The sequence below is a fragment of the Cajanus cajan genome, chromosome 4 (genome assembly GCF_000230855.2).
Source record: "Cajanus cajan strain Asha chromosome 4, NIPB_CcT2T_4, whole genome shotgun sequence".
NCBI classification, from domain to species: Eukaryota; Viridiplantae; Streptophyta; class Magnoliopsida; order Fabales; family Fabaceae; genus Cajanus; species Cajanus cajan.
In genome coordinates this window covers 12,351,724-12,368,024 of record NC_138520.1, presented here as the reverse complement: position 1 = coordinate 12,368,024, position 16,301 = coordinate 12,351,724, and the positions used below count along the sequence as shown (strand labels likewise).

Sequence of the window (16,301 nt, the reverse complement as noted above, 5' to 3'; positions counted from 1 at the left end):
AAATTTAACATGATTCCATTAAAATTACTACATACATGACGGTATGTAGTAATAGTCTTTGAGACCAGGAGTATAATTTGTCGTCCTAACTAAATTGTGGACCACATCTATGAATGAAGCTAATATCATAGGTTGGTAAACTAAGGACAATAAATCTACAATTATAAATGATATCTCCATATTCAGTCAAATCAACTTGAGGCTTTATCATATTGTTCACAACACATTGACAGTTAGTTTCGAACATGATGTTCTCAAGTCCAAGCTCCTTGATCCAGTTCACTACTTCCTTCAGTGCAATCACTTTGCACTAAGTGGGGTTCGATCACGAACTACAACAATTTTATTCTTGCCATGATGAACGACCATTCATGGTCTCAATTCTCAAATATATATGCCAGCTCCGAAAGAACCCTTGGTTTTAAACAGGCTTGCATCTACGTTGCATTTTAAGGATCATTCATAGGGGTCTACCACTGATCTTGTCGTGTTACTGATACAATAGCAAGGTGGTTTTCCTTTTATTGTTGCGCCTAAGACCAATATGCAATATACCTCATATATTTATTCCTTCCCACAACTTTATATTCTTGACCACATACATACTCCACAGTAGCTCATTTACTATATATATATATATATATATATATATATATATATATATATATATATATAATATCGGTGTAATTTTTATTAAGTATTACATTGTTCAATAATTTTATATTAAATGTGAATTTTGTAAATCCAGCCGTTAGATTGAAAGTTATATGTTTATATCAAATTTCATTAAAATTGAACAATAACTTGAAGGTAATTAAAGTGTTCATATTTTAGTATATTTTGTAATGTATATATTACGTAAATTTTGTTTTATAAAAATGAAGTATCAAATCATCTTGAATTAATATAAAAATTTGCATATATGATCTAAGAGTAAAAAACTTTTAATCTGACGGTTGAATTTACAAAATTCACATTTAATATAAAGTTATTGAGCGGTGTAATATTTAATAAAAGTTATACTAATATTATTAAAATCTTCCTCATATATATATATATATATATATATATATATATATATATATATATTAGTTTTCTCTCTCTAGTGATTAAAATCCTCGATGACTCATCTTCATTATTTTTTAAATTTTATTTTTTCTGCACTCTTAACTTCAATATTTTTTAAATCCTAATTTTTCACTGGGTCTTCAATATTGTATGTATTAGATATGAGGTTTTGAATTTTTTTGAAGACAATATTTTCAAAAATATAACTTGCTGATTTCATGATAAATTATTAATTAGAAACAAATAATTTTTTTTATCATTATTGTTTTAATATATTTTTACTTTTTTATAAATTATTTTATGAAAATATATTTTTATTTTTATATAAATTACTTTCTGAAAGTATATTTTAACTAAGATGAATGCTAAAACATACTTAAAAAAAACTTAAATGTAAACATTAATGTAAAGTATATTTGCATGCAAAGGCATTCAAAATTTTATTTGCATGATTTTACAATGTAAAATGGGAACGTAATATGAAAAGGAACTTTCAATTATTGGTCATACTTTACAATTTTGTTCACAAAATAGGTAATTTGTTTAAACAAGATGAAATCGCTTGAACACTTACACACTCAAGCTTTACAATCAACACATACAAGAACTCTTTTCAATGAGTTTTAATTGATTTCAAGGGCATAGAAAAGATTTTGTAAATAATAAAAAAGTCAAGGCCCATATTCACGAGAAACTCAAGGCCCATTGGTTCCAAATAATCAAAAAGATTTTTGTAAAAATATCTGAATACTGAACTTGAGAAGCCATTTGTTGGCATACTTCGCTCCACACAGGCTTCTCTCTCAACCCCTCAAAAACAACAACGATGTTCGTTATTTGATAATACTACTTACGACACAACAAAGATTATCCCTGCTTTCTCGGTTTCAGCAAAACCCCTTCAAAACCTTCACAATGAAAATCTGAACGAAGCTTTAGATTTGGAACTCACACATGGCTTCTTCTCTCCTCCCAGGGCCCCACATTCCCACACCCCTCATCTCCAAACTCCACTCTTCCCCCAGAACATGGAGCCTCTTCATCCTCACATACCCTTTGCACCACAAAATCAAAAAACAAAATCTTTTACTCTTCCCCATCAATGCAGTGTACACCCCCAACCTCTACACCCCTTCTCCACCCTCCAAAACGGAGCCCCACATCGACCCCATCTCCCTCCTGAACGAGCGTATTCGCCGCGACTACAGCAAGAAGGAAGCTTTCAGAACGGTGATGGACTCGGAGGAGGCGGGGAAGTACATGAAGATGGTGAAGGAGCAGCAGCAGAGAGGGTTGCAGAAGCTCAAGGGCGATAGGGGGAGCAAAGATGGTGTCTTTAGCTACAAAGTGGACCCTTACACGCTTCGCTCTGGGGACCACGTTGTGCATAGGAAAGTGGGTGTTGGCAGGTTTGTGGGGATCAGGTTTGATGTGGCTAAGAACTCTTCGCAGCCCACTGAGTATGTGTTCATCGAGTATGCTGATGGCATGGCCAAGCTACCTGTCAACCAGGCTTCTAAAATGCTCTATAGATATAGTCTGTGAGTTCCTTTGCTGCTTAACGGCTTTGTTGTTTGTTGAATTTAATGTGGAGGCTTCCTGTTTTTCTCTCTCAGAAGTGCTTTTGGAAAAAACTTATCCAAACAGACTCATAAGTTTCTCCAAAGCTAGCTTATGCATAAGTTAAAAATATGATATTGGAGAAGCTAATAGGAGAACTTTTACAAACTAGCTTATGCATAAGCTAATTTTAGCTTATAGAAAAACTTATTTTATTTTTCCTTCCTATTTTTTTTATCTTAGAAGTACTTTTGGAGAAGTTTACTCTAACAAGCTCTTTATCCAAAAAGGGTCTTAGTTGCTTTGGTGAATAAACGTTGTGTTAAATGTGGGGTGTATGTGCGTGCATGCATTTGTAGGCCAAATGAAACTAAGAAGCCTAGGACATTGAGCAAGCTGAGTGATACCAGTGCGTGGGAGAGAAGAAAGGTTAAAGGGAAGGTTGCGATACAGAAGATGGTTGTGGACCTTATGGAACTCTATCTACATAGGCTCAAACAAAGAAGGCCTCCCTATCCGAAGACTCCTGCAATGGCCAAATTTGAGGCTCAGTTTCCTTATGAACCCACACCGGATCAGAAAAAGGTGACATTTTAGTAAATGTTGGGTGTAATGGTGGAAGGGGGACTAATTGATTGTAATTTTATGTTACAATTTTTAAATTTGTTATGAGTGCCAATACCTCTTTTTGGTTGTTTAGGAATCAAAACCCATATGTTGAATTTTCTTTTTCTTTGAATATTATTTGTTTATGTAATGCTTATTCAGTTATTTCATCTTTTCTGAATGCACGTTCTTGCAGGCTTTTATTGATGTTGAGAGGGATTTGACAGAGAGAGAAACTCCAATGGACAGATTAATTTGTGGAGATGTTGGTTTTGGTAAAACTGAGGTTGCACTACGTGCTATCTTCTGTGTTGTCTCAGCTAAAAAGCAAGCAATGGTTCTGGCACCAACAATAGTTCTAGCAAAACAACATTTTGATGTTATTTCAGAGCGCTTTTCTGTATATCCTGATATTAAGGTTGGACAGCTAAGCAGGTTTCAGGTACGACCATGAGTAATTTTTCCAGTTCAGTCATAGTTAAATTCATCTAGTTGCTAGTGTAACACAGTTAGAAGAAGAGATTTCACTAATCTAGTTAAACTTATTTGATAGTCAAATAATACCTTCTCTTTGTTAGTAAGTCCACTCTAATGATAATTCACTTGAATCAGCATCAAAATATTTCTTGAACTATCCCATAAATTATAATCATGATCTGAGGTTTGAGCTGAATAGACGGCAGTTTCTGGGTAGAGTAACATTTCTTGGCACTAACTACACAATTGCCATTTATTGGATAAACTTGATATCATTATAGTATCTACCTTGTGTGAAATGCCAGATCTAGAATCACATTGGTAGTTTCTGACCTTATCCACTTCTAGCTTATTGCACGTGCATGCTATCCTGTTTTACTATTATGATGATTAGTTTAGTCATTCAGATATACATTAAATTGAGTGGTGCATAGTATATGGTGAATGGTTCTATAAAGTGGAAGCATATGGAAATTGTAGGAACTTGAAATTTGGAAATTTATTGGTCAATCAAGCATGAGCTGCATATATTAATAGAAGTTTCATATCAATTACGGACTATTTCACTCATCTCAATCTGCAGACCAAAGCAGAGAAAGAAGAGCACTTGGACATGATTAAGAATGGTAGCCTGGATATTATTGTTGGGACTCATTCACTCCTAGGAGACCGTGTTGCATATAACAATCTTGGTCTGCTTGTGGTTGACGAGGAGCAGGTTTACCATTTATCTGGAATAAATATTTTCCTTTTTCTTAACTACTGTGGCACTCCCCCCGCCCTTCTTACTGAGTAGCAATTTATTGCATTGCAGAGGTTTGGTGTCAAGCAGAAGGAGAAGATTGCTTCTTTTAAAACTTCTGTGGATGTACTTACTTTATCCGCAACCCCTATACCACGAACTCTTTATTTGGCATTAACAGGGTTTCGTGATGCTAGGTAACAAGCCTTTCACAAATTATGAGGGAAGATTTATCGACTATGGTTAACATGGTCTTGGTATTAGACATCAGGTGCATGTTCTGTAAATGTGTGTGTGTGTGTGTGTGTGTGTGAGAGAGAGAGAGAGAGAGAGAGAGAGGGAGTTAAGGGGGGGGGGGGGTTGTAACTGATCTTCCAACATATGAATTATGGCTCAATAGCATATATTTAAGTTGCTTTACTAGAATGTGTTTGTTTTATTTTAGTTGGGATTCTATTCATTAGATATTAAACCATTCATAAGCCTTTGGTTTTTGACATGTTATTAGAGCCTTTATGGCCAAGTGATCAAGAGTATGATTCATCCTGCCCATATTCTTCTAAAGAAATAGTTAAAATTTAGCTCAAGGTAGGGTAAGCTTATGAATTAGGCACACTACAAGCTCAAATGGCTGATTTGTGAAGGGGCATATTAGCTATAAAACCATTCACAAGCCTTCACCGGATGGCAGATGCCTGATAGCTTAAGCTTTTTTAAGAGTTGGTTTTTTTGCAACTCTTTTAAGCTGTCTATTCTGCTATGCACAATGACAATGAGGTTGTCTTTTATCCATTCCAGAAAACTAGAGGAAAAAAAAGAAGGATCCTAGTCAAAATAAATTTTGAGAAAAGATACGATGAAACAGTGTAATATCCCTTGTACTTGAATGTTAAGTTATTCCCCCTCCCTCCTTCCTCACAAAATTATGTATAGCAGGACATCCATAATGTTTAATGATAATAAGTGAGTGATGAGGAAAAATAGAGTCAAACGCATAACTATTAACTATGAAACTATCTTAGTTAAAAGGGAGTTGGTTCATCAACCCCCCAGAATATTGAAAAATTATCTTAAACACAAGCCTCTGTGACAGTAAAATTGTCCCCCTGCAAAATTCTGCTGCTCTTAGAAAGACACGGAACATTTTTATTTGCACCTTAGTCTTCTGGTTCCAGTTTTGCCAAGCATTGTGTTTTTTTGGGTGCTTAGATGGGAACTTCATCTTTTGCGTGATTGGCTCCTTCTATTGAACTTAGGACTAATCAGACGCTACTTAAGATCACCTAACATCTGAGCTCAAGTATAATGCTAATGTAAATTTGTAATTTCTATTAATTTCTGTTTCAGTTTAATTTCAACTCCACCTCCGGAAAGAGTTCCCATCAGGACTCACCTTTCTTCATTCAGTGAGGACAAAGTAATATCAGCCATCAAGTATGAGCTGGACCGTGGTGGTCAAGTTTTTTATGTTCTACCACGTATTAAAGGTGATTCTTGGCTAATAATTTCTATACAGACATCTGTCTGTAAGCTGACGTATTGTGTATAAGACCTATTGGCTATTATTACCTTATGCAATGTCTTTTGTGTTTATTTGGCAGTAAAAGGTGTTGTTTGTGTCAATCTTGTTCTAGCTGATTATTCTTAAGTGTTTCTATGGATAGAGTTTTCATTCATCCATGAAAGAAGAATGATTTGAATAACTAAAACTGATAAAATGCACCAAAATGAAGTAAGGGGAAAAAGGAAGAAATATTGAAGATACTATTAGAATTTTTATCAGTATAAGCATAACTGATTATTAAGTTAAAATGCTTAACGGCAAGCTTCATTAGCCTACAACCTTATCTTGAAACCCTTTCTGAGGGCATACAGCAACTTCTCTTCTGTAAAATACCTTGATGCACATCTTTTCATCTAAACTTGTTCCAAAAAAACTATGTAACAGCTTTAAATAATAACATTTTTTTTCTTATTAAACTTAAAGCAAGGGTACGCTGATCTTAATAAAAGATCAGCTTCTGGATATTTCTAAATCCTTCCAGCAAAGCTTACTCGGAATATATGTAATTTTTCCCTTACAGGGAATCCAGAAAGGGTAAGGATGCGATGCTGCAATATAGGCAAGCCAGATGGTTATAATTCCTGATCGCAGTTTGGTGTAACAATCCAAATTTTTTATGGAAATGAAGTGGAAGGCTCATGAGATGGAAGGTAGAATGTAGTAACCTTAATTAGTTATAGATTGTGATCCGGCAAGCTGCATCTGACTGTCATTTTCCTTTCTTTAATAGTACGCACCCTTGCTGTAAAAAAAAATAGTACAAACCCTTCGGAGTTTTAGGAGCACTACTATTCAACATCCAAAGAGAAATGATGGACAGATGAATATTTAAGGTTAAAAAATGTTAAACACTATAAAGGAGAGGTGCCTAGTTAATTCAATAAATAAGAAGATTAATATTAGTAACTGAGATTTGGAGGGACAGGGCAAATTTGAATGTAGAAATAGAAACTTGAAAACAATTAATTTGACAATATAAGTAAAAGTAACTAGAGTTTTGAACATTGGCTTCCTTGCATTACATCAATTCATGGATTGAAAGCCATGCTCAGGATTTCTTTTTTATGATATTAGGCTACCCAAATTGACCAAGACAAATATTAGTGGCTAAATATGCTTTAAGCCTTCAATACAGAACCTGTATTCCAATAAATTGTTCTTTAACACCAATTCTCCTTTCTTAAAATCATTTATGGTTTGAACATGATATTCCATATTATTTAGCACCATAGATTATACCTTTTTTTTTTTTAACATAATAAGGTTGGAGCACTTGATATTATATCAGTTTTAACATTATAATGTATGGTTGGAGCACATTGCAGCACCTGAACCCTAGGCTGCTTTCATTGCACAGTTGTACCTTATATTCAATGTCTTCATCACATGGTTGTACCTATTTTTTGGTGACTCCACTGCCCTCTACTGCCACTGTTCGTTGCTGGAGTTTCTTTGATCAAACTGGCAATGCCCCTGTTGGAGTTGTGCCACCAAGATTAGCTGGTTCTTGAAGCAGTGTGGCCAGGAACCTCCTCACATGCTGTCACCAACACATGAAGCTTATGCACCTCCTTCCAACACAACATTTCTTGTGAAAGTTCTTGAAAACAAGAAATAGAGTAAAACCAAGGTCTTAAGTTTATAATATTAATGAAAACGTAACAAAAATAAACCAAAAACACCCTTACATATTCTTAAAATCCTTTGAGACATTACAAGAAACAACTTATGGGTGGGGATAAACTATGAGAAAGCAAGGCCAACAAACTTGAGATTTCAATTCCTGACAAGCCTGCTGATATATAAATATATGATATAAAGAAGCTGGTCTAAAGTCTATCATTAGTGTGAATATGCTTTGTGCAAATTTGGTGTTGCTCCTGTCACAAGAATTTTACTATTTCATGACCACAGACCACCACAGACCTAAAAGGAGATTACTAGTGTTGGTGCTGTTAATGTATGCTTGCTAATTTGTCTAGTGTGTATTACAATACTGACTCTGGTTTCTCAATACTTGTTGTGTTACAGGACTCAATGAAGTAATGGCATTTCTTGTTGAGTCATTTCCACATGTGGAAATAGCCATTGCCCATGGGAAGGTAGTTACACACTTGCATGTTTTTATGGAAATTGAAATGTAATGTTTCCATCCTTTCCATCCTTATCTGGGAAGCACTATATTCCTGGATGTTGCTTACATGTTTTGTACTTGTTGGCTGTGTCTGTCATTCTATTAACAAATATAAGCCTTTAAGTGCTTGACTTGTCATCATCTATACTGGATGCTGGCTAGCTGCTTTGTCAAGAACATTTCAAAAGTGCAATTTTAGTTAATCCTTGCTTCACAAAAGTATATCTACTTCACTCATACAAGTTCATTTATTCCTTTTATTCAATGCAAGATAATAGTGCTACTTAAAATCCAATGGTGTGGCACACACTGCCTCTGCCATGATAAATGTCTCCTGGATCTTTTGAGGGCACTTGTTCATCATATAAATACTCAGTCCACAAAGTTTTTCTTATGATAAAAATATCTGTTTGGATTGTTCAACTCCAAAATTTAATTGTCCTACATCAAAAGTGTATATATGCATCATATAACTACACATTTGACTATGATATTTTGACTTTAATTGTATGCATTTGACTGTGTATCTGGTGTAGATATACTCGAAGCAATTAGAGGATACCATGGAGAAGTTTGCTCTAGGTGAAATAAAAATCCTTATCAGCACAAATATAGTAGAAAGTGGGCTTGATATTCAAAATGCAAATACCATCATCATTCAGGATGTTCAACAATTTGGCCTTGCACAGTTGTACCAGGTTTCGTTCTTCCTAATTTCATCTTATTATTTTGGTTTGGATGTTCTCATACTTTCTGTTTCTGATTCCTAATGTTGCTTTGAACTGAGTGTTGTTATTAGATTTGTCGTGTATTATGCATTGCACTGTCACAGACTATAATGCCCTAGCTGATACTTTCATTTATACAGATCACTAGCGTTTGTTTTCATATATCAGATCCTCTGCTGGAGTAATTGATGTTTCTTCTCACTATCAACTTAATATGGTTTTAAACATGCGTATTTTTGATAACTATGAAATAAATTGAATGTGAAATGTCAAAATTATAAGGGTTCAGGTAGAAGAGGAAAACAAGGATGATGAAGACTAAGTATAATATACCCTTATGCTTATTGGTGTTATATAAAAGGACAAATCACTAACCCTTATTTATACTAATAAAATTAGGAAACATACAATGAAATATAATGATTATGGAAACTGCTCCTAGAGATCACCTTAGATACTCTGAAATATTTTGATACAGTAATGAACTAATGATATATTTTATAGGTATTGTTAAATAAATCCTTTTATGAGATATTTGTTTGAGGAAGTGCAAAATTCCATATGGTCACTCTTGAGCTGCATTTGTCAACATTATCTAAGCAGTTTATTGTTGGAAGTGCTTTATTATATTTTGGGCTCAATGACCTTTAAATTACTGGTAATGCATCTCACAACGTCTCTGAAAACACAGGTCAACTTTACACATAACAATCGACCAAATGAGTCAATATTGCACCCTATTCCCTCATGCCAAACACATAAATTGGGGCTTTATCAGATTTCAATTTATTTTGAACCCAACATCATACTACCACCATTCTGACTAAATGAATGCCTCTGGGCACAGTTTGCAGATCACAAGTCCTCATTTTTCTTCTGATCACATAATTCAAATCATTCATAAAATATTCTAAAGCCAATGCTGCTCAAATATCAATTAATCGGGCAAATAACATTTCAAATTGTTGCCTAACTCAGGTTTGGGTCTATCACTTACCAACCTCCCTTTGTTTGCCACCCAATGAAGTGCAATTTGGAAGCCCCAAGGCTAACATATAGGGTGCATATATGGGAAAAAACTTGTCATCTATTCTTCTGAATAAAAGGCTGAATATCTCTACAGAGTAGAGTGGGCCTGTGCAAGAACACAAGTTCTAAAGACTCTTGCATGAGGGAACATGTTAGAGATGTTAAACCAATCTTGAGCATTTGCTTAAGCTTTTAGGATAGTTAATGCATGACAAATATGATGTAGCTCTTAGCAATAAATGAATATTTATGGAGTTGTTATCCAAACAGAAGTAAACAAAAGAACATATGCATTTTGTTTTCTTGGAAGTTGGAACAGATTGTTGACAGTTGTCTGTGCCTATATTTTAAATTTAAATTTCAAATATGAATTCTAGAATATTAGGTAGTTAAGATCAAGATCAGATACTTCAGTTTTGTTTTAAATTTATTGTCCTTTATTTTCTCCCCATCTTATTCTTATATTTATTTTGTAATCAGGGTGGTTAGGATCTTTCCTAACCAGCTCTGCATAAATAAATTTCATGTAATTCTTATCAATCAATAGTATGAGAGATTATTTTCTTCTCCTTAAGTTACACAGGAAACCAGACCACACAGATCATCTATTACTGTTTCACTAATATTGGTAATTTTTCATATGTTCAATGTTGATAGTTGCGTGGAAGGGTTGGGCGAGCAGATAAGGAAGCACATGCATATTTATTTTTCCCTGATAGAGGCCTGCTTTCTGATCAAGCATTGGTATGTTTCTTATCAATCTTTACCTTGTATTTATAAAACTGTATTGCACAATGTAATACTGATTCATCAGATATGACATACGAATGTCATATAACTTAGGGGGTGTATTGGTTTAAGATTTCGTAAGATTTTAAAAGACTTTTTTTGAGTAAAAAAGTTCATTGGTATTCAATCAGGATTTTGTCACTTAAAAACAATCCAGAATTCAATCTGGATTTTCAAGATTTTTTAAAGAGTCCATTAAAATCCATTGGTATTCATTTGAGATTTTTTACAACTTAATAATCCATTGGTATTCAAAAATATAAGGATTTTAAAGGATTGTTGTGTGAGAGGAATTTTGAAGGACATTCTAGTGTTATCTATAAATACCAAATTCATAAAACAATCTCATCCAAACCCATCGGATTTTGAAGGATTGTTTGAAGTGACTTTTCAAGAATTTTCAAGTGAGTTTTTCATCTTTTTTTTTCTTCTATGCTCCTGTCTTCTCCATTTTTTCTCTGCTAATAATACTGCGCTATTGTTCATTGCTCATATATAATATTGTAGTATTGTTCTCATCCCATTTCCCTATTTTGTGAAACTCCGATATGTAAATGATAGTGTCATTGACTTGCTTTATTTTTCTATTCGTTCTCTTTAATTAACTTGCTTTATTTTATTCTATGTAGTTGAATTTGTTCCTTTATATAACACAAAAAAATGCTTGAAATTTCAATTTTTAAGTGGTAATTTTTTTTATAACACACGTCAAGAAAAGAAAAAGGTAAAAGATGAAATTGATATCATAATCTCTACAAAATATATATATATATATATATATAAGATGAATTTGTTAGGATTTTTGTGAGTAGAATGAGATGAAAATGCATCTTAGTTGGGGGAAGAACCCTCTCACCATAAAAACTGCGATCTCTCTCCTTCCTTTAAGTTTGTTACTCTTATCCCTTCTCCTTTTATGACTCAACAATTATTTTATTTTATTTACTATGAATTTTTCTTTTTATTTTTATATTGTGAAATTAGGACTTTTTTATATTTTAAAAAAATAAAATTAATATAAGATATTGTAGTAATTTTTTAGGGTTTAGGATTTATGCCTTCATTAGCTTATTTTTTAAAAAAGGAAATATTGTTAAAATACTTGTTAGAATAATTTACATTTATAAATATCGCTAAAAATTATCATATAATATATAACTAAAATAATATATATATACATATATATATATATATATTGTATATGTAATTAGGTAAATATTTTTTTGTGGATTGTAGATTTCCTAATCGATGCCAATTTTTAGCTTCATTTTGAGGTGTAAGATATCATCTACAAGATTTTGCAAGTCAGGGTAATGACCCTGAAAATGAGAAAGAATTGTTCAACACCTCCATTTTTATTTAAGACACAAGTATAACTTGTGTTAGTATGTGTGCACTACATAACTTTCTATGCAAAGAATGTCGTTCTGATGAATTTTCAATTGAAGCGGTAGATGAACCTTCATCTTCAACGTTACCCGTTAATGAATATCATATTTTTGAGCCTATTATTCAAACCCAGGAGCAAGAACGAAAAGACACTAATGCTTGGAGGACTAGTATAGCGGTGGATATGTGGGTGAATGCTATTTAAGAGGATAAGATATTATGGAGAATTATTATTTATCTAGACATTATTGTTTTTTATTATTTTTGTCTTTGACTCTTTTTAAATTTGAATGTATGAAATTTTTTTTGAAATCTTATCCAATGTCAAAAATCCACGAAAATTCTACAAAATCTCACAGAATCCATTAAAATCCTGATTTAAAAGTCTTGCAGAATCCATTAAAATCTTGATTTTAAGTCTTCTAGAATCCTGTAAAATCTTAAAAGTCATGAAAATCCTGCAAAGTCTTTTAAAATCCGTAGGATTTTTTTTAACTAAAAAAGTCCTTTAAAATCCTAATTCAATACACCCCCGTTAGTATATCCCATACTTCTTCAGTATTGTTTCTAGACTTAAATTGATTCTTTCACTTGAAAGGTAGAAATAGTTGCTAAATCATTGCCTAAAAATAACATTACCCTTGGTGATCTCCCATAGGAGAGGCTTGCTGCTATTGAAGAATGCCGTGAACTTGGTCAAGGCTTCCAACTAGCTGAGAAAGACATGGGTATAAGAGGTTTTGGTGCAATTTTTGGTGAACAACAATCAGGAGATGTTGGAAATGTTGGTATTGATCTTTTTTTTGAGATGCTTTTTGAGAGCTTGTCCAAGGTAAACTTTCATTTGTTTCATTCGTGACATGTTTCTTATGTGCAATTGGTCATAGACTCCTAGTTAAAACTGTTAATGAGGAAATCAATTACTGTTACTATTTCCTATTATATATTATGTATTTTAGGAATGGCAATCAATTTATTTATTACATATAATTAGACTTCCTACAAATTAGGAATTAGATTTATTCTATCATAAATAATTGAAAATATCTTTGTACTATTTAATTGGAAGAAGGGAATGAGATAGGCATCAAAGGCCAACTTTTCTGACAAACATATTCTTTGGTTTAATTTGCATGCACCATTTGTTGGCTGAAAAGTGAAAACTTGTAGCATTTTCACTATAGTTCTTGATCACCTGCCTGTTAGTTTTGGACTTATCCCATTCTCTTTTTACTTCCAGGTTGAAGATCACCGTGTTCTTTCAGTTCCTTATCACTCTGTGCAGGTATACTTAGTTATGAAAAATGTACTGCAAAGGATCATTAGCGTAATTAATGCTTTATACATGTTGATCTGAATGCAGACAGAGCTCAGCAAGTCTATCAGACATTGTTTTTCTCCTGCAAAACAGGAAAATATAAAATGCTATTGCATTTAAATATTTTTTTTGAAAACCTAGAAAATGCAGTGTTCTAGTTCACATTTATCCCTTACTTTTTGGATAGTATTAGGTAATCTATCAAGACAAGAGAAAAAACTATCAAATAAATCGTATCCTATGCTATGTATATAGAACATAAACATTGAATGAATTGGACAATCTACCAGGTGTGAACCAACTCTCAAATATAGAACATAAACATTGAATTGTGAATACAAACCCTTCAGAGCCTACCCCAAAATAGTCCTGATAATATTCTTGGTTGTTCAAATTCTGGACATGTCTTTGTTTTTATGTAGGCAAAATCCGCAGCTAGCATTTGTATAAATGCCATATAATAGAGATCTCGCAATTGATGCATTTTCTACTTTATTATTATTTAGGTCGACATAAACATCAATCCTCATCTCCCTTCTGACTACATTAATTATCTGGAGAACCCTATCGAAATAATAAATGGAGCTGAGAGAGTTGCTGAGAAAGACATCTGGAGTCTGATGCAATTTACAGAGAATTTGCGCCGCCACTATGGCAAAGAACCTCACTCCATGGAGATTTTACTAAAGAAGCTTTATGTGCGGAGAATGGCAGCTGATTTGGGGATAACCAGAATTTACACTTCAGGGAAGTTGATATTTATGAAAACAAACATGAATAAGAAGGTATTCAAGATGATGACAGAGTCCATGGCATCAGATTTACATAGAAATTCATTGGTTCTTGAGGGGGACCAAATTAAGGTATTGCATAGATATTATTCATTTCTGAATTCTGTAACTTGGTGTCTTTTATTATCTCTTTGGAATCTGCTTTTGTATTTTGTTCAGTGTTTGCCTCATTATAGAAGTTGGCTGATCTTGAACACATTCCCACATGAAATATTTAATAATATATCGTTAATTTGATCATTTTATTGATAGATTCTTTTATACATAAGATTCCATTTTGTAAGCATTCTATGTTTAGAATTACAAATCACAGTTTTCTTTTGGTCCAACATTAATGCAATAGGACAGAAAATTCATTTATTCTATCTTTTGCGTATTTTTGTTTTAGCGTTAGGGATCCAATGTCATATTGTCATTTAGAAGCAAGATGACTGTCTCTGCCTAATATTTAATAGGCTTTTTTCTGAATGTAAATGGCATTGAGATTTGAGGAGGGAGGATGCATTGCCATGAAAAATATGAGGTTTCCATTTATCTGTAGAAATCATGAAACCAGTATTTTTCTTTTTCTGGGCATTATGAATGCTGGCTTTTGTCCATTAATGTAGTATATTTTTACGAATTACGAATCTTTCCTATCTTTTAGTTTCAATAGATAATTTAGGTTCCATAATATACTGCTGCCAGAAATCATATATTAATGTATCAAGTTAATGATCCTTTTTCTAATGATTTTCATCATGCAGGCTGAACTTCTATTAGAACTTCCAAAAGAACAACTTCTTAATTGGATCTTTCAATGTTTGGCTGAACTTCATGCTTCACTACCCTCCTTCATAAAGTACTAGGCTCTATACCTGGTCAATTCTATCAATATGTAAGTTCGAAACTTGACTTACTGCTTAGATCAAGTATATGTAAATTTTGGTGGATTTAATATGGTGTTTTCTTTCCTTTCAAATTCATTCCTCCTCTTTTTAGTTAAACCAGACGGATGCTTAGTGTGTTGAAAGGCCAGAAACTAACCATGTGAGATGCAAAACAAGATTGTTTTGCTTTATTGACTTGGCTCAGAACACATTGGGACTATCAGTTGATACTAGTGACATGTGCTTCCTTTCAAGATGGATAATCAGAGCCACATTAATGAGGTTAGTTACAAGCACCTTGAAACTGGGTTTATCTAAATTGTACTACTACTGATTTGCATGCCTTATGCAGGGAAGGATCATGTGATATAAGAAGGCTACAGCTATGACCACCTTCAATGCTTGCCTATGACCTAGAGTTCTCTTCCAGTAAACCGTTAATCATAATATCCAGAATTAACCTTTTGTATACGTGACAGAGTAAAGCATTCTGCAACAGTGCAACCACACTTTTCCTCATTTTTCCTCAGCTTTCATTGAAGTTACCCTATATAGAGAAATTCAATGCAAAGATTCAGTGTCTCGGGCTAGCGAAAGAAACTAGAAATCGTGGTGAATGGTGCGTGCATTTTTGCTGCAGATTAGTAAGAAATATACTGTTGTTTATAGAATTATTGTTGTTGCTTTAATGCTGTCATGCGCCTGTTATTTTCCTCATACAAACTTGTATTCTTTATAGAAAGAAATTATTGTAAGTTGTAATCACATGTTTTTCCAATCAGTTCCATTATTTAATTTATATATTGTTGTTTTTAAGGAACGAAGACAGCAGCAAAAAACAGAGATAATAAAATATTGAAGGAGGAAGAGTATATAAGTTGGAATAAAAGAATAAGATCGTAGGAAATCTGTATTATTCGACTGCCAATTGCAATACATTTATAATACTTGCAGTAACAAAAAAACTGACTAAGATAAAACTGAAATGCTTTCTCCTAAAGTTTAGGAACAGTAAAGACTTATTCAATCAACAGAAACAGTAAAGATAAACCAAATAAAGATGCCACGTGCAACAAATAAAGAGGTCACGTGCAGTTCAAAAACAAATATCTAACACTCCTCCTTGATTTTGGAACTGCAAACTCCAATCTTCTGTCTTAAGAACTCGAACTTGTTGACCGGAAGTGGTTTGGTGAACAAATCTGTAACCTGGTCTTCAGTTTTGCAATAAACAAGA

The 16,301-nt window shown here is 33.3% G+C and overlaps 1 protein-coding gene across 1 annotated transcript; it reads left to right on the top strand.

Moving 5' to 3' along the window:
• Window positions 1–1,837: 1,837 nt before the first annotated feature.
• LOC109799026 (DEAD/DEAH box helicase) lies at window positions 1,838–15,863 on the top strand. Its single transcript, XM_020359499.3, has 15 exons — window positions 1,838–2,609; window positions 2,988–3,213; window positions 3,431–3,676; window positions 4,295–4,429; window positions 4,526–4,650; window positions 5,801–5,940; window positions 8,049–8,119; window positions 8,688–8,849; window positions 10,566–10,652; window positions 12,745–12,918; window positions 13,327–13,371; window positions 13,911–14,267; window positions 14,942–15,072; window positions 15,177–15,346; window positions 15,417–15,863. Exons 1-13 carry the CDS (start codon window positions 2,023–2,025, stop codon window positions 15,041–15,043), a joined length of 2,457 nt encoding a protein of 818 aa, XP_020215088.1. The 5' UTR covers window positions 1,838–2,022; the 3' UTR covers window positions 15,044–15,072; window positions 15,177–15,346; window positions 15,417–15,863.
• The last annotated feature ends 438 nt before the right edge of the window (window positions 15,864–16,301 follow it).